Source organism: Ruditapes philippinarum, unplaced genomic scaffold, assembly GCF_026571515.1.
Source record: "Ruditapes philippinarum isolate M1 unplaced genomic scaffold, ASM2657151v2 ctg608_1_1_1_1, whole genome shotgun sequence".
Lineage (NCBI taxonomy): Eukaryota > Metazoa > Mollusca > Bivalvia > Venerida > Veneridae > Ruditapes > Ruditapes philippinarum.
Window position 1 is genome coordinate 588,509 of NW_026859254.1, and position 25,540 is coordinate 614,048.

Consider the following 25,540-nt stretch of genomic DNA (forward strand, 5'->3'; position numbering starts at 1 on the left):
GCTAATGGAATGATTGTTAAATATGTCACGAGTTAAAGGCTCATCATGTCCCAGATATGCTTTTTTACTTTATTTCTCAAAAGCTTTTTATTTTGGGTGCCCTGTGTTGAAAAAAAAATTCTCATTGAAAAATTTCCAGAGCTATCTTTCGCTTTTTGGAAGTACAAAAGTGTGGTATTTTGTATAAAAAAAAAAAAAAAAAAAAAAAAAAAAATTGTACTACGCGTAGTGTAATTTACCTCATTACATGTAAAGGCTGTAAAAAGCAATACGTAGGTCAGACTAATCAAAATGTATCATGCAGTATGAATAAACATAGATTTGATATAAGAAATTGTGACGTTAATCCAGTTTCACATGTTGCGATCCATTTCGGATCAAACGATAATAAGTATTCATTGTCAGATTTTTCATTTTTACCTATAGAAATTATAGACAACAACATGGACCGGTTATGTAAAGAATCTTTTTGGATCCATAAATTAAATACTATGATTCCAAATGGACTAAATAATAAAGTATTGTTTGATTTATAATAGGTTACATGAATATTAATATGTTTGTCTATTATCTTATTTTTATTAACACTGTCTAATAGACATCTGTATCACTGTTGATCCATTTTAATTCATGTACCAGCTTTATTTATAGCATAAATATTTGTTTCTACATGTTATCATAGTTTTGCCGCTAAACGCCATAACGTTTTTCGCGCGTTTAACGCGTGTTCCGTTATGACGTCGCTTCCGGTAATTTTATTATGTTTTGCACTGATGAAGGCATATAGCCGAAACGTTTGCAATTAAATTAAATTACTAAATGTTCGTGTTTGTGTGGCTTGTCTGATTATGGTATTTTGTATGGAAGTCAAAAAACTACATTGTTTACATCTTTTACTTTTAGGACAAATAATTTCGCTTTCAGTACATGCTACATTCTCTTCAAAGTAATAAACATCTAACATCAATTTACAAGTTTAAAACAACATTTTAAATGTTATAAAATTCATGAATGTTTGCCATTTAAGATGAAGGAAAATTTTAGTTGTCTCTGAGACATAATGTGCCTTTAAATTTAGCATTGTGGTAGAATGAGGGATTTCACCTTTAAAAAAAATCCTAGATTTGCAAAGCCATTTACTGTAAAAGGACATATCAGACTGCTTAACCTTTAGCTGATATGTGTAATGAACCCAACTAAGTTAAATAACAGGAAAGAATATCATAACATGGACCCAAATAAGTAATTGTTATCTATTACTATTGGTCCAAAAGTAAGAAAATTATTATGTAACAGAAACCCCCCAAAAAAGAAGTAATAATTATATAAATGGAAAAACAGGAGAGTTGTTATAAATACCCTGGTAATGATTTTTTGGCAGTCTTTTACCGATGCAGACCAATGCTCACAGAGTGTTATTCTCACACACTGGTAACTATGGAAATATCCGACTTCTGAAATGTTTTTTTTGCTAGAGTGCAAACTATTGAACATAAAAATCCATGTGGTGTTTTTCTAAGAACTATCCCAAGTAGGGATAGAGATTGCAATGGTGGTGTTCACTTGTGGATTTTTTTTGTACTCTATGGATTTAAGATATGTTTTCTGGAATTATTGTGAAAAATATATTATGATATTATATTCAATGTGAAAAAAAAAATTGGAAAATTGTTCTTGTGCAGGAATTATGAAATTTATGAAATGAGTTGGTTGGAATTTTTTGACGGTTTATTTGATTATTAACATGTGGTTGCTTTATACAATGTATGTATAATCTGTCTTAAGTGAATAGTATACAATTAATTATGTTGTAAGCTCAGATCAATTTATTTGATAAATTCTTCCACTTAATAAAGTTGATGTTTTTGGGGCGCAGGGGGGGGGGGGGGGGTGTAAAAAAAATGTAAAGATGGTGTTATATTAGCAAATGAATATTAAAAAATTATAATCAAAAAGAGGTTTATTCATACCCCACTCTGTTATGATTGAAAATTATTATAAGTGGTAAATAAGATAATTTATAGAGCTAATTTATGGAGCATAGTATTGGATTTTACAACAATTATTGATTTATTTCTGTCTTGGAAGAAAACTTTAACCTTGACCATTATTAAGCACTAAAGATTATTTTCACTTCAGTCTGGTGAGATGTCACAGGGTCAAATGTTGTGGTCACTAAGGTCAGGATGACACCCTCTCTCTCAACTTCACCCATCACCCTTTTCCCCTCTAGTCCCTCACCCATGCACCCTGTGGCCCTCCCTCTATCCTTACCCACACCCACACCTTGCTTGCCTACCCCACCCAAGATAATGGCCGTCATTGAACATAGCATAAATTAAATTACCACTTAAACCACTTCCATAATTATATTCGTGAATAAAAGACCTCCCTCTACCCTCACCTGTCCCCCCTCCCTCTACCCTCACCCATCCCCTTTTTCCCTCTACCCTCACCATGATCCCCCTTTTCCCCTCTACCCTCACTCATGCACCCTGTGGCCCTCCCTCTATCCTTACCGACACCCACCCCACCCCAGATAATGGCAGTCATTTGAATTAACATAGCATAAATAATTACCACTTAAAACACTTCTTTATATTCATGAAAAGAAGAAAAAGAAAAAAATATCATAACTCTTAAGAGGCTGCTGATTTAAACCTGAGAAAAAAACAAACACTTTGCTTATCTTCATAGAGGTAGTATACTGTTAGTGTACATATGTTTGACTTTTAAAAGTTATCTTCAATAAATATAATTTGCTAAAAGGAAAGACTGTTAAAGTGTTAGGCCTTAGATAAGATACCAAAAAAATCCCAACATTTTGTCAGATAAAAAATAAATAACATTTTTAGTGAAAGATGTAAAAATACCTGAAAATTCAGTGTGCTTGAAATTTATTATGTACTCTATGAGATAGGTACAAGAGAGAATTAAGGACCTATACATGTATCTATGTGATGGAGTATTGATGTAAAATATTGATGTAAAATATTGATGTAAAATATTGATGTAAAATATTGATGTAAAATATTTTTTTACCATTTGATAATTTGTGAAAGATATAGTATGTTTTTTTTTCCTGAAATTAAAGGGACATAATCATTACTGATTAAAGGCGCATAAAGCAGATACATTGTATAAATTTGAGCTGCGTCATGATAAAACCAACGAAATGCGTTTGCGACCAGCATGGATCCAGACCAGCCTGCGCGTCCCCGCAGTCTGATCAGGATCCATGCTGTTCGCTATCAGTTTACGGGCATGGATCCTGATCAGACTGTGCGGATGCACAGGCTGGTCTGGATCCATGCTGGTCGCACACCCATTATGTTGGATTTGTTATGGCGCTGCTCATATATAGAATGAATCATATCAGACTGTTTGTTGAGAATAACAAACACTAAAATACATGTAATACATTCTCGGAGGATAGCCAAAATGTTTAAAAAATATGGAAGGCAAGCCCTTAATGCAGCAACATTATTTGATTGATTGACTGATTGATTGATTGATTGATTGATTGATTGAATTTGGAATAGTCCCATTTAAATGTAATATATCACATGTTTCGAAACAGTCAGTCAAGCCAAAACCACGATAATTGTTAAACTGCTATTATAAGTTATATGCCACCAAGGCTAGCATAGACAAGCACTTATACTTGACTTAAAGTGTCGACAGACACTTGTTGTTAAGAAAAGTTAAATAAAGCTGTGCTAAAACTGTTTGTTACCATTAACGTTAACCTTGGAAATGTTGCCTTGCCCTATTTGACATGCATAAAATTGCTTCAAGACATAAAACAATGCTTAAATAATTATAAAAATTAAGGTCTGTTCCTCCTTTATATTCCTCTTTCTTAATATAACGAATGAATTGGAGTGGAATATTATATAATGGCTTAATCTTTTTTTCTCTCGTCAAGTGTATGACGAAATTTATTGATCTAATGCCATGACGATAATTTGCTCAAGACTGCGTAACTTGAGTATCCAAATATTAGCAAATGGCCCGATATATTATACAAAGTTATGGATTATCAATGAAAAAAACATAAAGGCGCTGCTAGATGCTGCTGATAAAAGTTCTTGAAATGCAGACATTTTGGTATTCCGATCGAATGCCGAACACGAGGCTATAGAAAGCATAATACGAGGAAATTTCATTATTGCAATTTAAAATTCTGATTTCAGTACAATGTGGCTTAATTTACCATCATGTATTGACTTAATAATGATGAATGCTTTTGTGTGTAAATTAAGAGGTATAATTATAAGTTGTTTTTTTTTCATATTGCTTTAAGGTGGCAATTATCATAAACTACAATGCATTATACTATAGACTTACCATTATGGAGGAATAATTTTTTGGCTTTTGACATTTTGATCATTTGATTAAACTTTATATCACCCTTGCTTAGCACCCCCCCCCCCCCCCTCTAAATAAAAAAAATAAATAAAAAAATTAAGAGCTAGGCTCTTCTTTATTTTTTTTCTTAGCCTAGCCTGATAAATCTTGTAATATCAGACATTGAAAACACGGTATTCTCTATATAACTAAATTTTCAAAAATTATATAATTATGCTAGCATTTATATTTTATTATGTTTACTCACTGGCCAAGAATCTCTACATGCAAATGTTATTAAACAGGAAGTTCCTGGCAGGTGTATATTTTACATGATTTTTTTTTTATTTCTTCTTTTTTTGAGAAAAACAATTTTGTTTGATGTAGGGAGCATGAACCACAAATTATACCTTGAGATAATTTCTTTGAAATATGTGAGGTTAAAAAAAACCTCCAGATTATGTTTTTAATCATAATTATAATCTCTGACTAAACTTTCCACAGACAGATTCCACCTGTATAATGAAATGTTTATAAAACCACACTGAATTGTAAAATGATTAAATGCCCACTGTATGACCTATTGTGTTTTCTGTTGTAAAATAATAAAAGACCCACTCAGTTTATATATACCTATTAATTTCTATTAGAAAATGGTTAAAGACCCACTAAGTTACCTATTAAGTTCTATTAGAAAATGGTTAAAGACTCACTAAGTTACCTATTAATTTCTAGTGTAAATTGGTTTAAGACCCACTAAGTTACCTATTAATTTCTAGTGTAAAATGATAAAATTAATGACTCACTTAAAGTTACCTATGTATTTCTTTACTTGTAAAATGGTAAAAGATCCCCTAAGTTACCTTATTAATTTCTAATGTAAAATGATTAAAGACTCACTAAGTGACCCATTGTGTTTTCTGATGTAAAATAATAAAAGACCCACTAAGTTACCTATTAAGTTCTATTAGAAAATGGTTAAAGACTCACTAAGTTACCTATTAATTTCTATTAGAAAATGGTTAAAGACCCACTAAGTTACTTATTAAGTATAAGTTAGAGTGCATATTGGGTGTTCTTCGTAAACAAGAAAGCTCAAAAGGAGTGGAGCTTGCAAAGCGACTGTAGCTTTCTTATTTACGAAGAACATCCAATATGCACTCTAACCGGCTTAGTGCTCCGCCCATTTTTTTCCGCCCAACACACTGCGTGACGTCACACGATAGCCTAAATGTGTATAACCATATTTGGAAGAGGTAGCGGTACACATTTTCAGGTCACGTGTTTTGCATAGCTTATTCCCGCATTCTGTCTAGGTAAATCAGACAAATTATCACGGTGCATATCCATATCGGTACCCTCTTTGCGAAATATTCTCAAACGGTACCCTCTTTGAACTTACACAGGTCATTCTCTGCTAAAAACAAACCAGCGATGGATAACAATGCAGTAAAAATTCATTGTAATAAGGAAAGGAGGTATGACACGTAGAAAAGATGTATACCACGGAACACTAGAATGTTTTATTTATGTGCTGATTTGTCATGTGCCCGATTTTCATGTACTGCAACTTCACAATAAGCTACAAAAAGTCGACATGTCTTGCCTCGCCCGTCACCTGGACATATTTTTCGGGCTGAAATGAACCTGTAGCTTGATTATATTTGCATCATACATATTTATTATGTTCATATACATATCATCTTAGGACAAATGGCAATATATTGTCAAAAATAAATGTAAAAACACCCTACTTTCGGTTTTGCAGCGGCACGGGCTGTAATATTTACATATTACATACATACTTTGTTGGAATAAGTGAACTTTTTATTTGGAAATTATAAAATGATACTGGTTCCGTAAGTAATAAAACATTTTTACTGTTATTTTGCCTGAACCTCTTTTTTTTAATTCTATGCCGTAGTGACATTATACATGTGCGTGTACGGAAAAAACATGATGCATAAATATTAATTAGTAGGAGTAAACTTCAAAATCTCTGCACATGCGTATATTTCACTTTAGCGCTCTTCGAAACTTAGCTCCGCCCACTTGCGTTTTATGATATAAAACATCCAGTTTATATAAAATCTGTTCTATTAAGATTTGAAACCTGAAAATTTGAAAAATCCTTGTCGCTGATTGGCTTAAAAAAATTGGCGAGCACTAATTTCTATTAGAAAATGGTTAAAGACTCATTAAGTTACCTATTAATTTCTAGTGTAAATTGATTAAAGACCCACTAAGTTACCTATTAATTTCTAGTGTAAAATGATAAAATTAATGACTCACTAAGTTACCTAGGTATTTCTTTATTTGTAAAATGGTAAAAGATCCCCAAAGTTACCTATTAATTTCTATTCTAAATAGTTAAAGACCCACTTAGTTATTAAATAATATTGTATTGCTATTGTAAAATGGTTAAAGACCCACTATGACTATAAATTTTAACAATATGAACAAGCAATCTACAAATGTCATTACATGTAATAAGTTTTAAGATGTGTTAATTGATAGACAGATTTTTTTTTGAAAAGTTGAATTTTTAGGAATAGGTTAAGTAAAATTTGAGGTAAGCAGTTTAAAAGAAAAAGGTAATTGGTTACTGGATACTTAAAGAACCAGACTTTTAGAGCATCATGTATTAATTTTATAGCTTGTATGTAATCTGGTAATGAAGAAAATGCCATAAACTGGTGAAATATAGCCATTTTGTAGACTGATATTCCAGAAATTTTATTGGCATTCCACACTCTGAGAAACGTCCTTGAATTCTTTGGGATATTTTAAGCATATTTGAATTGATTAACATTTTATCAAGTGAATAAATTAAACACTTTTCCACAGCTAGGGGTGCCTGAATCTGCCCATGTTACAAGTGCAGACCAAGATCAGCCTATTATTGCCATTATTTCAGTCAGTACAATAATATTTTGATACATGTATTTCCCCTGGTTTTATCAAGATTAAAAAACAGGGTTGCTGTTAAGGGTTTGAGGCATCAGAATTGTAGTCACCATTTGTCCTTGCATGATTGTAATAGCTAGGCGACTAATTGGGTTGGAATTACTGGAGTCTATGCATCTTTTAGCTCTAGCAGGGCAAGTGGTTTTGTCTCTTGGTGTTCGTTTAAGCTTGTAACACACCATTAGTTTAGCCAAAATCATCTTTCCTCCCAGCCACAAATACAGTACAATTTAGGTACAATAGAAGTACCTTTAAAGCCCCACAATGTAGTATCAATATGGTATCACTTAAGTACCTGCTTCTAGTGTACTTTATTTTATGGAGCAAAATTTAACATTCACTCGAACAGGGGGAAGTACACTTAAAGCTCCGTCTAAAATATTTAAATTATGCTTCAAAGATACTTCTTTTAAGAAAGCATATATAAAGCATCACTCAGGTAGTACCTACAAGCTCAGCATGGTAGGCTCAGGGAAGTACATTTTAAGTATCAATTTAGGAAGTACCTTTAAAGCTTTACCAGAAGTACAATAGAAGCATCACTTGGAGCCCTTTTAAACATCAGCTTGAAATTAATAATGAAGTACATTTGAAGCACAACATAAAGAAGTACATTTAAAGCATGATCATTTATTGAAGTATATTTAAAGCATCAAACACTATATATCTTAAGAAGTACAATTTAAGCATCAAGTTGAAGTTCATTTAAAGCGTCACTGAAGAAGCACATTTAAAGCATCATTGAAGAAGTACATTTAAAGCATCATAAATTACATATATAAAGTTTTAAATGGTTAAAGGGTATAAATCTGTATCTTATGAAATATTTTAATAAACTCTATCAACGATAAAATAATATTGGTTCCATTTTTATATGATTGATTGTACTGTTAATATAACCCATAATTTACTGAAACAGAAGGGTACGTCCCCTTGCCCTTAGAATGTAAATGTTATGACAAATCATGACCTGCACAGGCATGTAATTTACTTGTACATAATGTAAAGAAAAATGCAGATTTAAAACTTCCCCTTTAATAACACTCAGTGAAAAAGATTTAAATTAGGACATATGTAAAATTTATGAAGAGAAACAAAAACTAAAATTATAAGTGTTAATTTAAGGTAAATTTGAAAAGGCTGTTGTAACAAAATAGTCTAAATAGCTTACCATTATTCCATTGAACAATAGTAAATTTCCATTTCCATCTGATTGAAGAACTCATTTAATGCCCCATTATAATTTCATTAAAGTTCACATTATAAAGTTGTTTCATCTAAATGACACTTTAGGCACATGTTTAACTTTAGTCCTAAGCATCTTTATAAATTATAAGCACTGAGGTCCAAAGAAACTTCCTGAGAAATATTTGAATTTTCTGAGAGCCAGATTTGTTCAGGATATTAGATTACATGTTGTAAACCCCACTTATCTAACACTTTCTTTTATATAAGAGCTATTATGAAAACAGCAAGGAGAAACTCTTGACCCCTCACTGACCAATTACACATGGTTTATATTATGTTACAATCACTTGTGTTTGTGAGTTAAATTTTACTCAAGACTCAAAAGTACATATGAAGTCCCTAGAAATATGCTTTATATTTTCTAATAAGTGTTTAAAGCATCATTGAAGCCCCATTACTGTTCTTATCTATTTATTAATGTTTACAAAGTATCAACAAAGTCCCTGGCACTTCCAGCAGAAGTTCCCTGGGCTTTTACTGAAGCAGGTATGTGTTAGGAAGAGTATACTTGAAGTCCCAGGGGCTTCATTTGAAGTATGGTTGTTAAGTATCATTGAAGTCTGTGGGACTTCAGGTGAAGCAGGTCTTATTATCTGTAAGTATATCTGAAGTACATTTCAGGTATACTTAAAGCTGGGGGACTTACCTGAAGCATGTGCTTCATTTGTGGCTGGGAGCTGTTCTGGCACCATATGACCTTAATTTTTTTGGTGCAAAAAAAAAACAATATTAAAAAAATGAAAGTTTGTGTTTAAAATGTTTGTAATTAAAACTACGCCACCACCTGTATTATATGGCATGTAGCAATATTATAATACTCTTAATCCATCAACTTTTAAGAGTAAATTTACAGTGGTTTTCTCAAAAGTGCTGTTAATTGTTCCAACATTCTGCATTCCAGATTTTACTGTTTTTATTGCAGTTACTGTATGAGAAATTTATGCAAATTTTCCTCCCACTGCCAGTATTATGATAGCATTTCCAGATGTGAGAAAATGTACATTATTTGTATTGTAATCTGTAAGATGCATCTATCAGTTATTTAGGTTCTTTTCTCTATCGGCTGAGAAAATCAAATTATACATTGCTTATTGAATATTAATCTTTAACCTAAATATTACCATCTGAATAAAATTTTGTTTAATGAATAATATACATGTCGGTCTGATTTGATTTAAAACAGTTTCTTAGGGATTTTCAATTGAAACATGTAGCTATTATACTTTTAACATTGGTTTACTTTAGCTTGCCTGAAGGACAACTGCTTTTAAACATCTACTTGCTTCCAATAAAAACAGATTTCCCAGCCATTTAAAAGTTAATGTTCTTAAATCTTTAAAACAAAATTTAAAGAGTCTCACCACAAACACTTGCCAAATCTTGACAGACATTATAAATGTTCAACAACAAGCAAATTCATGCATCCAGTGAGATACAAAATCACACAGTCAAGGCATCTTAAATAATGTGTAGTGAATTAAAAGAAGCAGTTAAAGATTTCACTATGATAAGTTCACTTGCTGACTAAGTTGTCTATCTATTTTGAAAAGTCACTTGCCCACATCACTTTTACCTGGTGCAGGCAAGCTAGCCTCCACTTCAGTAAACCCCTGCATTATACCAACATATAGTGACTTTCCCCACATTCCCCTCAATCCCAAAGAATAAAGAAATCTTCATGAGCCAATTTGCTCTTGTGTGTGAACATCTCATGTAAATAGGAATTAATTATGTTTTCCCCCACATTAAAATCTGTGAGATTTTCCTGGTTTATATAATTAATGAACTTGCCAATTATTCAACAGGTGCTACTGACAGTCTATTAACAGGCTCATTATCACTTACAAACATTATCCTCATTAAAAAAAGTTATACAGAAGATAGTAGCAAGGTAAAAAAACTTGAATCAGTGAATATCTTGAGTTTGCTTCCTGGACCTAATCAGAAGACATGACAGGTGTCAATGAGGACAGTGGGGCTCTAACCCATAATGCCTTTGTTAAGAGACATATTATCTTAAGGCCATCACTCCCCTTGTCAAATTTTACATGAATATAGAATTTAATTGCTCCCTTTGTAAGTAAGTAAGTAAAGTAAAGTAAAGTAAAGTAAAGTAAAGAAGTAAAGTAAAGTAAGTAACAACTTTATTTAACGAGGCCTACACATTCGGTTTCATCACTGATGATGTTCTTGAATAATCCAAAGCTTGTTTAATTTGATTAAGTTGCTAAGATTTTAGGTTTCAATATAAAGTTACCTTACAGGAATTTCTAAAAAAAAAAGAAATTGGGATATAACTGACATGATGCCATTGGAACATTTCATTATGTTTTGATTATGATATGAGCATTTAGGAAAAGTTGTATAAAATAATTATGTATTTTATGATAAATAGAGAATTGGATTAAGGAGGATTAAATTTGAATTATGAAAGCCATATTAAAGTGATATGATTATTATTGGCTTCTTAACGAAGTGATATGATTATTGACTGAGCTGCAGATACCAGCGATATGAATTCTGAAATATAATTACATAAAGTGACATGATTTATAAAATACTAAGTGTTTGGATAAAATAAGTGATATGATGGTTGGTCATTATATTTAAGTGACATAATGATAATGGTTAAATTTTAAAGTGTAATTTGATGTAATTAAAGATGAAATTGTGAATTGATATCAAACCTGATCATATGAAATGATATATGATGTCAAAACCAGGTCATATGAAGTGATATGATATTTAAACTTGGATCATATAGAGTGAAGTGATATGATATTTAAACTTGGATCATATAGAGTAATAATGGTGTCAAAACTTTGATCATATAGAGTGATATGATAATATGAAGTGATATGATACATGTATTTAAACTTGGATCACATAGAGTGACATGATGTCTTGTATGACGGGTAACCCAGAAAGCCCGGATGACGGGCAGTATTTAATGATACGGATATCTGATATAGATAATCTACAGAACAACTGTGATATCAGGAACCCTCATTGTCAGGTACGTCTTGTATTGAATACTCTCGATGCCATATATGTTAGATTGGTATTTATTCTTAAATGTTTTAATTATCAATTTTAATGTATTATAATCATGTTTAGTATTCTGAGTATCCTAGCTGTCCCACAAGTGTGGCTGAGGTGTTTCCTTTAATGGTTGAGACATCAGAATTTCAGATACCATTAATTTTGTCCCTGCATGTTCCTAAGAGGTGACTAAATGGGGTTTCAGCTTAATTTGATATTATGTTACCTAAGCAGGTATTGTCAAAGGGTGAGAAAATGTGCAGCCTGATCAGGACTCGAACCCTGGACCTTCGTAATACCATACCGCATCTCTACCAAATGAGCTATCCGGCTGCTTATAGACTCTCTCCCTTAATTAGTGAATAGTTTATTACTGAAATTCATCCTGGAATTTCTAATAGATAAAGAGAACAATTTGAAATTGGACTTAGAGCCACAAATTGTATTTCCCATCTTAGTCTAATGTTGGGCGCAAAATATCACTGGGTGAGAAAAATGTGCACCCTGATTTTAGTCTAATGTTGGGCGCAAAATATCACTGGGTGAGAAAAATGTGCACCCTGATTTGGATTTGAACAAGGGACCCATGAAATACCTTTTTGTGGCTCTACTGACTGAGCTATCCGGTCGCTTACACACACACACTAGTCTTATGATCTCCCCTAACTAGTGAAAAGTTCAATACCCTCCACTAATTAGTGATCAATTTAATACCATGAAAATATGATTGATGTGTGCACATAATAGCTATTACGTGGCCACATAATAGATATATTAGTTTGAGTACCTAAAACATATTGTGTGCAATATAATTGCTTTTTCATGCAAATATAATAGCTAGGCCATGTTATACTATTGCTGCACATATAATAAAATTACCAGCTTTTGCATGGCCACGTAATAGCTATTGCATGCACACATGGTAAATAAAAGACTTAAATTTCCCCCATTGATATATATGGATATAATATATTATATGCAAAACTAGATATTTTGTATTAAACTTGTTAAGACCTTGATCATTTCTATGGATATACAGGAAATGTTATAATGGTATTGATTTAGTGTATAGAGAATATTTAACCTACTCTAGCAATGTAATGGTAAACTTGCATGAATGTCTGAGAATGAGAACTTTATAACAAGTAATTTGTTGGCTTATACGATTTCTTAAGATTATACTGGTAATGATAATTTGCTAAATATATGACAGGTAAGGCTCCCACGTTTACAATTTTTTGTAAACGTTTACACGATTGCTAAGAACCGAAACGATACCGTTTAAATGGTGGTACCTCTATGTACTATACACACCATGTATTTAAGTCGCCAAATGATGTCTTTCTTTCTATATTTTACACATGTACAAATAAAGAATGTGCAAGGCTCATCACGATTGAGTCAGCACACATTTTCTGCATTGTAACCCCATTTTTACCAAAAATGTATTATGTCACGAGCAATTCTGCAGACATTTTCACAAAAAATCTTACGATTTATCTTAAGTTTTTCACTTACGATAATCGTAAGATAAATCTTAAGTCATTTTCACAAAGCCACTCGTAAGTTAAAATTTTATCTTAAGATAAAAAATTCACTTACGATAAATCTTACGACAAAAACATCCCTAGCAACGTTCATTTGATAGTGATGTGCATGCTCTATATTTGATTCCGGTTTTAAAATCTCAAGTAATCAAGAGCTTGAAATATATAGATCTATTGAACCCAATCAAATTTCATTAAGAACAAAAAAATGATTCAAACTGATATAATTTATATCTTGATTGAAGATAATTATATATATCTAAAAGATTCAGAAAGAAGGTCTACTATGTTATTAATAAATAAAAAGGTACCACTAGTACATGCTGGCAATGAAATCGAACTCACCAATTGTACAAATTATAAGCTTTCAATAATACTAGTCTACAGTATAGTTCACATTATTTTAAACTATTCATAACCCTCTCCATCGTGACGTCATCAAGTCATGACGTCACAAATGTATATGTTGAAAAATAATTATACCTCAATTTGTGTTATTTATAGCATACTGTTTGCTTAATATTTAGTTGTCCTCCAACTTTTTGTTTGTTTTTATTAGGTTAGGTAAGAGATACATGATATTTTACCCTTAAGAGAAAAAAAAATTACACTTACGAACGGGGAAGACCTATCGTAAAGTTACGACAGATTTTGCACTTAAGATTTTCTTAAGATTTTTTGTGAAAAGGAGATTTATCGTAAGATTTCTCTTACGACAAAAAATTGTCGTAAGATTTTTTGAGAAAATGTCTGCTGCACCGTAATGTTGTGTGGAGGGTTGTAAACACATATTTTCCGTTTGTTTACTTTAGAATAAACCACTAGAATTGCTAAAATCCATGATTACAGGCAAAAATCCATGATAACAGGCAATGATTAAGAAATTTTGTAAGACAATATGGTCATTTCGATTAAACGGTAAACAATATCGTAAACGTTTATGAATGAAAATCGAAACGATCCCGTTTAAACGTGTAATCGTGGGGGCCTTAATTACAGGCACAGTGGTAAAAGTGACATAAGACCAATCAAGTGTATATTAAGTAAAGTGAAAATAAGTTTTTACATTTTAACATGCCAGACTACTGATTTACAAGTATATGCCAGAAATGTAATAGTTGTGGGGGTATTGAAATATTTCTTAAAGATCATGTAACACAATTTTTTTATGGTTTTAAATAATAAATATGATGCTCAAATTAAGATTTATCAATATTGTAGGTTCCAAAAAGCATTATTTATAAAGATATTATTGAATTTAACATTTCATGTAAATAAAGGGAGGTAATAAAAAAAATTATTTTTTATAAAGTTCAAGTCAAATTTTGCAATAAGAAATGAATGCATATATTTTAATGATTACATATAATATGCACAAATATTTGCAGAACATATTTTACATATTCTTTGATGTTTGAAAATTGTTTTATTTGCATAATTTTGTGCATATATTTATAATTTCCGTAACTGTGGTTCATATCTTTAAATCATTTTATTGAATATGAATGGGTGCTGGTGTAAAATTGAGTTTCTTGCTCCTGGATAAGTTGTGAAACCCCAACATTTTACAGGGGTAAGTTCACTAAAATTGAATTGAGCTATAATGGGTGCACAGGTAAAAGTTTGTAGTCCTTAGAAGACGTGAACATCCCATAATCCTGGTGTATTAAAGGTTAAAGTTTGTTTGTAGTCACTGGATAAGTTGTGAAAAACCCAACATTTGCAGGGTTCTGAATTAATCTATTATCCTAAATATATGACAATACTAAGTATCACATGTATACAGAAATAAGGAAATAGGTCAAACCTGTCTGGACATTGTCACAATGTTTTTTCTCTGTATTTATAGCCATTAATTATGTTGTCCATGTCTGGAACATTTACATGGATACTTTAGTAGCCTATATCAGCCCACATTGCAATGAAATAACCATTAGCAGACTCTGAGGCCAAATATTGGACAGAAATTGACAGCTGTTTAATTGTGTGAAGTTGTTATTCATTAGAAATGTTTTTTGATATATTAATTTAGGTACACTTCTGACAGTTTCATGCCTTAATGGTTTTAATAGGTACCTAAGCTTACTCATGAATATAATATTAACTGTGTGCCAAAATGTATTCTTGTTTCACTTATTCTTTATTTGTATGATTTAAATTTTGCTTATTCTTAGTTTTTTTGTGTGTTTATTGGTTGTTGGTTTAGCAGCAACACTGCAAACGTCATCATGGCGACTTCCCGGCTTTACTGGTTGTGGAAGGAAGACAATGGGATGACCTTGGTAGAACCTGATCGACATTCCATTTAGCAAGTTCAGGATACCTTCAAAATTTCCTTACATGAAAGAATCCAAAGTCCCTGGCAATAATTCTTAGTTCACTCTCATGACACACTGCATTATATAAGCCTTCTCCTTCTTAGCTTTTAGAAAATGTTGGGGTGGTCTGTTAATAATGATAAGTTCTTGAATAAATTTAATCGGAACCCAACAACACTTTTTCTGGTTCACTTTTTAGCAATTCTCAGTTTTGAAGAAAAAGTTGCGCTAGTTTATATGATCGCTGCATAGTCATTGTCGTAAAACATGAAAAATGTCATTGTCGTTGTTGTCGTGCAGAAATATTAATGTGGTACATTATATATTGGCAATTTCTGAAGTTATCAACATGAAACTTATAATACTTGTTTATCATAACAAGATGCAATTGTTTGACAAGGGGAATAATTCTGAAAACTGTATTTTGGGGGTTATGTCCCTTGATAACTTAGAATGTTTAACAGGCAAGAGTTAGCACCATATGTTCTCTTGTTAATAATAAATGAGAATCTGTCTATGGTTATTAAATTAACATTTCATTAAGGTCTGTTAATATTTAAGTGTCCACCTGTAAGCATCATTCTGGCCAAAAGTCCTTTGTTTCCAGGTTTAACACACACCTAGATAGCAGCTGTGAGCCTTGAAAACACCTGCCCTTTCTTAATAAGGTTTATTATTATTTTTGCCGGACTTAATAATAATCTGTAGGTACAAACAAACTTTTACAGTTACAGCCTCGAAAATAAGCACAACAGGTTGACTAATCAATGAATAGTGCACAATGTATCTATTATAAACATGATGCTAAAACAGTAAAAGTTGGTTTGTACCTTAGGTAGGATTAGCTGGGAATAACCCACATTTGCCCAGTTCTGGATGACCTCTATGATAACACTTTTTATAAAAGTCAAAATTTCCACAACTGTGCCATAATTTGTACTTAGAACTATAAACTTTTTCTGCACTAGCATTATTTACCTTCTTCACACCTGTTGTTTTTGTACCTGGCCACAAGGAGTTACTCTTCATTGCATAGAGTTCATGAACCTTACTGTATGGGGAGTTGTCTTAGTAATAATACTTTTATCTACCAAAACAAACATTTGAATATCTTTAGTAACAAATAAACTGTGTAAACTTTATCTTGTACCAACATTGTTTTTGTGTGTTTTTGGCGCAGTCTGCACAGGTTGATTCTGTAAAGGTAGAATGAGGAAGGCAGAATTGATTCTACTATGGTGCTAATTTTTAGGGGTCACACACAGGAAAAAAAATCAAGATGGGTCAGGCTACTAGAGAGCTGATATTTATGATCACAACATGCAACCTTTTTTTAAATGACTTGATATTAAAAAAGTATCATTTCCTATTCAACTAAAAAAGGGTATTCAACTGAAAATGGTATGAGGAAATTATAAACAATGGACAGGATTATAAAGTTCTCTATCCCTAGCTTTATTACTATATGTTTCATCTTGTACAGAAACCTCCATGATCAGTGAGTGCCCTATAGGAATTAAGTTTATAGTGAATGTAGTTTGTGTGGTACTATGATTGGTGATGAGTTCCACCATACTCCAGGGAACAATTCAGTTATGTGGGCCTCATTTGCTTCTATTGGAGAAGATATCTCATGATGAATAATGATTGTTACACATTTATTTCCTATTCTATCATGGCTTTTATTGACTGCATTTATTGAAAGAGCCTCTGAACTAAAACTGCAATTTCATTTAGAAAGGAAGATGTTGTTACCATACTTACTCTTATATGAGTATATGGGTGCATCAGACAGGCTTGATTTCTATTCTCCCACTAAATGATTATGGGGTGGGAGGGGAGAGGGGGGTACATATAGATTTGAACTATCCATCCTTTTCAGATTTGTAAAAATGTAACAATCTTGGTAATGATTGGTGTGAACACCAACATGTCAGGAACATTATGCGTCAGAAATCCATATTTTTTCATTCTTTAAAAATGTCCAACATGTATTTAATAAAATGTTCTAATAATTGATCAGGAGCACAACATGTGCAGTAATATGTGGTAAAGGTAGAAAAATGTAAACAAATTAGTATTTTGACACCCTTACAAAATACTAATTCACTATAATTATACTAATTGCCAACAAAGAAAAAGAAGCAAAATATGTATGGCAAATGAGTATTTTTATTGTAGTATTGTACGTAGTATTAACATTGATGCCAAAAATAAAAACGTTTTTGAGAAAAAGAAATGATAGCATTTAAAAGAGGCATTATAAGTGGGCGAAGTTTTACATTGCCATGCTATCTACAGCTAGACTGTTAGCTATTCTGTTGTGAAAACATTTGACGATTTCCCTAAAAATGATAAATGGTTATGTCCAGTTTGAAGGATGGACAAGCCCATTTATATTAAAATAAAGATATTTAGTTTGGGTAAGGTAAAGACCTAGTATCTAAGCATGTTTATTTTTATAGAGCACTTATTTTAGAATATATACGGTAGTTAACAACATTCGGACATCTTGTTTATATTCTGACATTGTTTCTGAATTTGTTTAAGGCTTATACAGCCATGTAGCCCTCAGCTCTAATGTTAAATTACTGGTTGAGACAGACAAAATTCAAGCAATGTTCTTGTTTGGACAATTAAATTACCGTCCTTCTTTAAATGAATGAGTCAGAAACCATGGTGATTTGTCTTCATTGTAACTGTGTGAGATTCTCTTTTTTTCTCAGCCTCTCTCTAGAGGGTCATCATACAGTGTCATTTAATAAAATGGATAAAAACTGATTAGTACACTGAATAGTGAGACAGCCCTTAGTAACTTGCCTGTGTGCCGACATCACAGCACCCTTTAGTTAAACTTAATTAGCATTTTAGTTAAAAGGTTGATTTATGAGACAGGCTTTATGTAAGTTATTAGCCCTTAACAAGTGTTAGAAATGGAAGTGAATATTTTAAGCTTTTGCCACCAGTAGACATGCATGTAGAGCCATGTCAACCTGCATTTTTACCATTGGTAGCTCAATATTAATATGAGCTGCGCCACAGACAAAACCAGCATTATAAGTGCGTTTGTGACCAACATGGATCCAGACTAGCCTGCGCATCTGTGCAGTCTGATCAGGATTCATGATGTTCGCTTATACAAACCCTATTACAAGTAGAGAAACTGATAGGGAACAGCATGGACCCTGATCAGACTGTGCGGATGCACAGGCTTGTCTGGATCCATGCTGGTCGCAAATCCATTATGTTGATTTTGTCATGGCACGGCTCATATTTAAATACTGAAATCCCTCAATCTACAAATGGACTGTTCCAAATTCAAAGCTGGGCCAATCCATTTTACAAAAATTCAGCATGTAAAGTTTTAACAAGAATATTATATTCTTTTTCATTTCAGTTACATCAAGCTACCATTACATCATTGAAAGGGGAGATAATCGAGTTAAGGAGCCGTCTTCAGCGAGACGACCTTGAGAAGGACAGTTTAGAAAAACAGCTTGCAAAATTACATGTAAGAAAGTTACATAAAAAAATGTTGTTATTACGTTATTTTTAGAATAAAATCTTCAGTATCACTGTTTAAATGTACAAAATATATTTTCAACCAAATTGCAATGTTTTATTTCCTTGTGATTTATTGACTGTCAATTTGTTGGTTAACAGTGTATAATCAGTATAACTGAATTCCAGACCTACTAATCATGGTAAATATTGTTCAATAGATTAAGTGAGATAGATAAAGATTTTTTCGTGAGTTTTGTTCTTCATGGGGTAAAACTGGTGATGTGCATTGGTAAAAGGGACTTGACATACATTTTTGTGTGATAATTTTATCTTTACTTTGTCTTTTACTCTGGATGAAGTTTTTTTTCCAAGACCCATAACTGTGGCATGCTTTTCTGGGGTAAAACAGGTAATGTTCCTTGGCACAAAGGAATTACATACATTTTTGTCTGAGAGCATTACTTTTTCCCAGAGTAATTTTTTTTACAAGACCCATAACTGTGGCATGAATCATAACAGCACACTTACACTACCTAACCCCACTGTGTGCAGTCAAATTTTAATAAGGTGTTGGCATTTTAACTGCAAAGTGACATTACTTGTTAACCACTGTGTACGTTATCTAAGCATGGGTTTATGACCTGTTAACCACTGTGCTAAGCATGGATTTCTTTGTTTTTCCCAGGCTGACCGTAGAAATATTCAGGACGACTATGATGAGCGCCTTGATGAAATAACATTCCGTTACGAGGAACGAATTACAGAGTTACACAGCGTGATAGCTGAATTACGAAAGAAAATTGAACGCCATCAAATCAATGTGATAAGGTAATGATTATATTTTTCGAAACAATTGTAAATGCTTTATTACCACACATAGTAATTATCCTGTAAGCTGAAGAATATTTAAATGGACTTGGCCAGCTTCAATTTTTGAAGTGTCCATTATCAATTTAGGGGATATCAAGATGTGGATTTAAAGTTTAATTTATCAGCCAACAGCATATAGTTTGGTTGGAATGTACAGAAATACAGGCTAGCCTGATTCTATACTGGTTGGAGGGGCTAATCACTGTCAGTGATTTAAGTTTGGACACAGTGTTTTTTCTTTGGATAAATGTGATGTTTATGTATGATATAATATAGTTATGTAACATAATTATATGAGATAATTTTAGATTTTCATAAAATAAACATAGGATTGTACAAATAAATTAATAAAAGATTCCTGACTGATTCCTGCTGTTTAACCGTGGCTATATACCAAGTTAGTGGTTATGTGCTATATAACCTTTGACAAAAGTCTTTGGTAATATAAGCTTTCAACTGATTAAAGTGTGTCATATAATCTGTCTAAACTATATTATGAGCTATAAGGATTTTTGACAGGTTATATGACCCTATATTTATTGTTGTTTGCATATATATACTGAGCTTCTAGATGTTTATATATGGCCATATAACCTAACAAAAATCTTTTATAAACTAATTGATTTTATAATGCAGCAATGTTGCTTTATTTGAGGAAAAAATGAATGAAATTACTTCATGAATTGTCAGCAATATTTTATTATAAATTATTTAAATGTCACAATTCTCCAATGAAAAGAGATTTTACAAATGAGTAGTATTATATAACTACATGTCAGAGGTGTTTTACTTGTAATGTTCATATGCATAAAAAGCCAAATTGAATTGAATTCAGTAATGTTAATGAGCTGTGCCATGACAAAACCAATATAATGCGTTTGCGACCAGCATGGATCCAGACCAGAATGCACGTCCGCGCAGTCTGATCAGGATCCATGCTGTTCACTATCAGTTTCTCCACTTGTTATAGGGTTGGTAAGCAAACAGCATGGATCGTAATCAGACTGCGCGTATGCGCAGGCTGGTCTGGATCCATGCTGGTCACAAACACATTAAGTTGGTTTTGTCATGGTGCAGCTCATATATTTTTTTTTCACAAGAAACAAGATGGTCATATAAACTCATATTGATGTACAGTATCTAAATTCATAAGGACTCCATAAATGACTGTCTGTTTAAACTATGGCACTATACTAATAGACCAATGAAAGGAAAATTGGATACGTGCTTCCTGTTTCTGTAGTCTTGACGGCTCAATAATGCAAAATCACCTCCTACATTTGCTGGAGAAATTTCATTTCTTGTTCCTAAAATAGATAGACTTAATGCAAATTTATTATATACTACTATTGGCAGAGAAATTTCCAATATAAGGCTAAATAAATAGATAGTTGTTTCTTGTCAACAACTATAGAAAGTATTTATTAAAGGGAAAGTAGGCAATTGATTTAAACTTGTTTTCTTTGTATATTTTCTGCAATAACTGATTACCACCTATTAATTTTAGAAGGACTTATTCTGTTACTGCACTAAAGTGACAATATGATATTATATACATTTATTTAGTATAGGTTATATATTGTAAAAGGAGAAAAAACTAAATTTAATAAAAAAATTAAGATTCAGATGATGAAAAAGAGGGCCCTACAGAACTTAAGATTGTATTTTCTTTTGTTCTAAGATACAACAAAGCCTATAGTTTGTTTACACACATATGGAAATTGACCTCTTTGTTAATTCCATACATAACATAATGATTAATTTTGACACAATTATGCCCCCTTTATCAACTAGGACTTAGATTTTGAGTAAAGTTTTTTGTGCCTCCAAATTTTTTACTGAACATGATCAGTTAGGTATTGTTTTAAAACATGAAGTACTTTATTGATTAACACCATTGTTGATAATTATGTCATGGATTATGCCCCTTTTTGACTTTTCAAATTAAGATAGTGAATACATGTATATGTGCTGGTATGATGTATGCGTACTGATTTTTTGTTTGGGTTTTATATCGCACAAATACATTAGAGGTCATATTGCGACATTCAAGCTTTGCTTATGGACTAAGACCTCGGGTGGCCAGCAGTGCTTTATTTCAGGTACAAGCTGGCACCTAAGTAGAACCACTGAGCTAGCTTCATGGCTTCTGCATATGTAAGAAAGTATTGTATGTCCTTGGCAAGATTTGAACCTACAGCAGTGAGAGGTGGATCTTGCATTTGACATACATACGTTTTTAAAACTTGCTTCATTTCATGTGACCCTTAATTGGCACAATACATTTTCAACGAGGAATAACCTGTCTGGTGAATGCAGTGATAAAAAAGAACAACATAATCCGTCAATAAGCATTTTTTATTGTTTTCAGAGAAGAAGATGAAGAAGATATCGATGCTGCAGTCAGTACTAAGAGTCAAGATGGTGGCAGTATCGAGATTGGTTCTCAGACTCAAATGCAAGGTAGTTCTAGAGTTAATTATTTACCCATCTATAAATCTGATCACTTATAAGTCAGGGTACTCAAATGCAAGGTAGATCTAGAGTTACTGTATTTACCCATCTATAAGTTTGATCACTTTTAAGTCAGGGTACTCAAATGCAAGGTAGTATTAGGGTTACTGTATTTACCCATCTATATGTCTGATCACTTATAAGACAGGGTACTGAAATGCAAGGTAGTTATTGAGTTACTGTATTGACCCATTTATAAGTTTGATTGCGTATAAGTCAGGATACTCAAATGCAAGGTAGTTATTGAGTTACTGTATTGACCCATTTATTAGTCTGATTGCGTATAAGTCAGGATACTCGAATGCAAGGTAGTTATTGAGTTACTGACTTATTGACCCATTTACTAGTCTGATTGCGTATAAGTCAGGGTACTCAAATGCAAGGTAGTTCTTGAGTTACTGTATTGACCCATCTATAAGATAATGCTTCACTTGTAAGACAGGGGTGTTCATTTTTCTTAGCTTGAAATATTGGCAAAGTGATGTACAGGACACATAAGAATATGACTGTCAAAGGCAGTTGCAATATTTGAGCAAAATGTTCTAGAATGTTTTTGTAATTTTGTAACTATGCACTTTTAAATGTCTTAGTCCATTTAGTGGGATTTTTATGCAGAATATTGGTCATGCTGAAAAATTGATTGTGCTGAAATATTGGTCATGCAGAACTTACAGAATGTTGGTGGTTCCACTTGGGTTCCAGGTCATGCTGGAAAAACTGTAAAGACTGGCATCTGAGGTCTTCTTTCACAAATAAATCTTGAAAGTCACCATATGACCTTTACAATGTTGGTTGGACTTAAAACACTAACGAAAATATACATGACTTCTATTCACTCTTTCAGGTGAAGATCTCAATTCAGAATTATCAAGGGTAGTTACAGAATTAGAAAGTGCAATACATGAAAGGAAGAAACAGTCTGAAGACCAGATAAAAGATTCTCTCATTGATGACAATGAGGATGATAGCGTGGAGGAAAAAGCATTGGAGGTAGGAATGGGAGGAGTTAAAATTACAATTGGGTGGATCCCTTAAAGGGTATTGTTAATTAGAAGGGGAGGAGTTTAAATGCAAATAGGTGGATCTTAGTAATGTTTATTGGCAAATTCTCTAAATGGATGTGGGAGGAGAAAATGCATTAGAAGTAAGAAGGAAAGGGAGGGGTTAGATGCAGAGGCAGGATCTTTATAGAGAATTTCATGCTACTGTTTTAACTATTCACTTTCTGATTTGTTCCTAATTGAAAACAAAATAAAAACAATAAATATCACATTTTGATTCCAGACTTGTCAGGGTATGAGGTGAAATTGTAGAAAATGAGGATATAAGCTATTGAAAAAAGTCGGTTGAAATAGGTGGGGCTTAATATCAAAAATAATTATCAGGCTTTTTTTATTGGGCAGTTACCATAACAGTTGCATGATAAATAATGTAAATGGGTTTGTAACTGAAAAAAAGTAAAATGGTACGAAAGAAGCTATGAAAAAGAGTACGAAGTAAATATTAAAGATTCCAAATTTGTAGTAAATTTGGTGAAGATTATAGTAAGTAAAGTAAGTAAAAAGTATTGGTAAAGATTGAAGTAAACAACACAGGGTTTTGACTTGGATTTTAAGTGCATTATCATATGATAGTGAATGTTTTGAATTTTTATGTGCAGTAATATTATAATGATAAAAACAAAACAAAAAGTCACATCAATACTGCCTCTCATTTCATGTATTTTTTGCTTGAGCCTTAGACACAATCACATTTCCTTATAAGTATTTACTACAAAGGAGAAACTTGATTTATAAATACTGGATAGTTTCATCATGAAAGAATCCAGGTGGGATTCGAACCCACAGCAGAGAGAGACAAGTGGTTTAGCTTCAACAAACGACTTTAACCACTCTTGCACAGACACCTTGAAAGATCTTGCTTCACAAAGTTAAAATAAGATATTAACAAAATTTAACTAGTAAAAACAAATAGAATCAAATCAAATCAAAGAAAAACCTTCATTGTCATGGTTTTTGATTTCACAGGTGTGTAAGAACATGGAAGATTTCAGTTTTGAGCCTGAGTCACCTTCGCCTCCATCGCACGGTCTTAGACCAGCCACCTTTCATCCGCCCCCACCCCCTCCACCAAATGAGTTTCCAGACCCAGGGTACCTGCAGGAAGAGATCAATTCATTGAGAACAGAAAACAGTACATTACAGGTAAGGAGTTGCTGTTTTCTGTGCCCCTACATTCACATAGGCCATACATATAGTTTTTGTTTGCCTGTCCATGTACACAACTTTGTGATTTGACAATGATAGGTACTTTCATAGTGTGAGCTGATGCTTGCATATTTGGTCGGAACAAGCCATTTGACAACTTCATTTTGGTAGATATGACTTGAACTCTTATCTGACTTTGACTTTATACATGGTGATGATGATGATGATGATATTTATGATAATGATGATGATATATGATGTTAACCTATAGCTCTTCAGCGCTTTTTATGTAAAATTCTTCCAAGTATAATTTCCAATAACCGTAAATTATACCATACCCAGACTATGGTATAATTTTCAGTTTTGAAGATCGAAGGATTAAGTGTTCTGGGCGGAGCTATAGGTTAAAACAGATACACCATTGGTGCGTTGGCGATTTCTGGGTTTGCGTAAATTATACCATAATCACGTGACCTTTCTTATGCAACCTCACTCGACTTCGTATGGTATAATTTACGCAAACCCAGAAATCGTCAACGCAGCAATGGTATATCTATTACATACAATGATAGGTTGATAATGAAGATAATGAAGATGATGATGATTTATATCAATATGATGATGATGGTTAACACAGTAATAATGATTAGGTAGATTATGATGATGAAGAATTAGAAGATGATGATGGCGGCAATTAAAGTTGTGTTTGATGATGGTAATGTTGATGATGATGATGATAAATTTGGTGATGATGATGATGATGATGATAAAGTTGATGATGATGATAAAAATGTTTAAGATGATCGTGATATTTATTATTATAATGATGATGATATAGACAAAGATGATATTTAAAATAATAATGATGACTAGGTAGATAATGATGATGGTGAAGAAGAAGATAATGATGATGATTTTTATAATTATGGTGTTATGATGATGATGATGATGATAATGTTATGATGATTGTTAT

The 25,540-nt window shown here is 32.5% G+C and overlaps 1 protein-coding gene across 2 annotated transcripts in view; it reads left to right on the forward strand.

Moving 5' to 3' along the window:
* Positions 1-25,540, forward strand: part of LOC132755832 (colorectal mutant cancer protein-like) — a 54,169-nt gene that overhangs the window by 14,231 nt on the left and 14,398 nt on the right. Inside the window, exons 1-6 of one of the 2 annotated variants that reach the window (XM_060746756.1) lie at positions 11,441-11,581; positions 18,870-18,983; positions 19,662-19,804; positions 22,218-22,309; positions 23,205-23,350; positions 24,388-24,564. In XM_060746756.1, the coding sequence (XP_060602739.1) occupies positions 11,462-11,581; positions 18,870-18,983; positions 19,662-19,804; positions 22,218-22,309; positions 23,205-23,350; positions 24,388-24,564 (792 nt within the window). In that variant the 5' untranslated portion in view covers positions 11,441-11,461. Of the gene's footprint in view, positions 1-11,440; positions 11,582-18,869; positions 18,984-19,661; positions 19,805-22,217; positions 22,310-23,204; positions 23,351-24,387; positions 24,565-25,540 lie in introns of those variants that run through there. The other variant, XM_060746755.1, reaches the window with a different exon arrangement.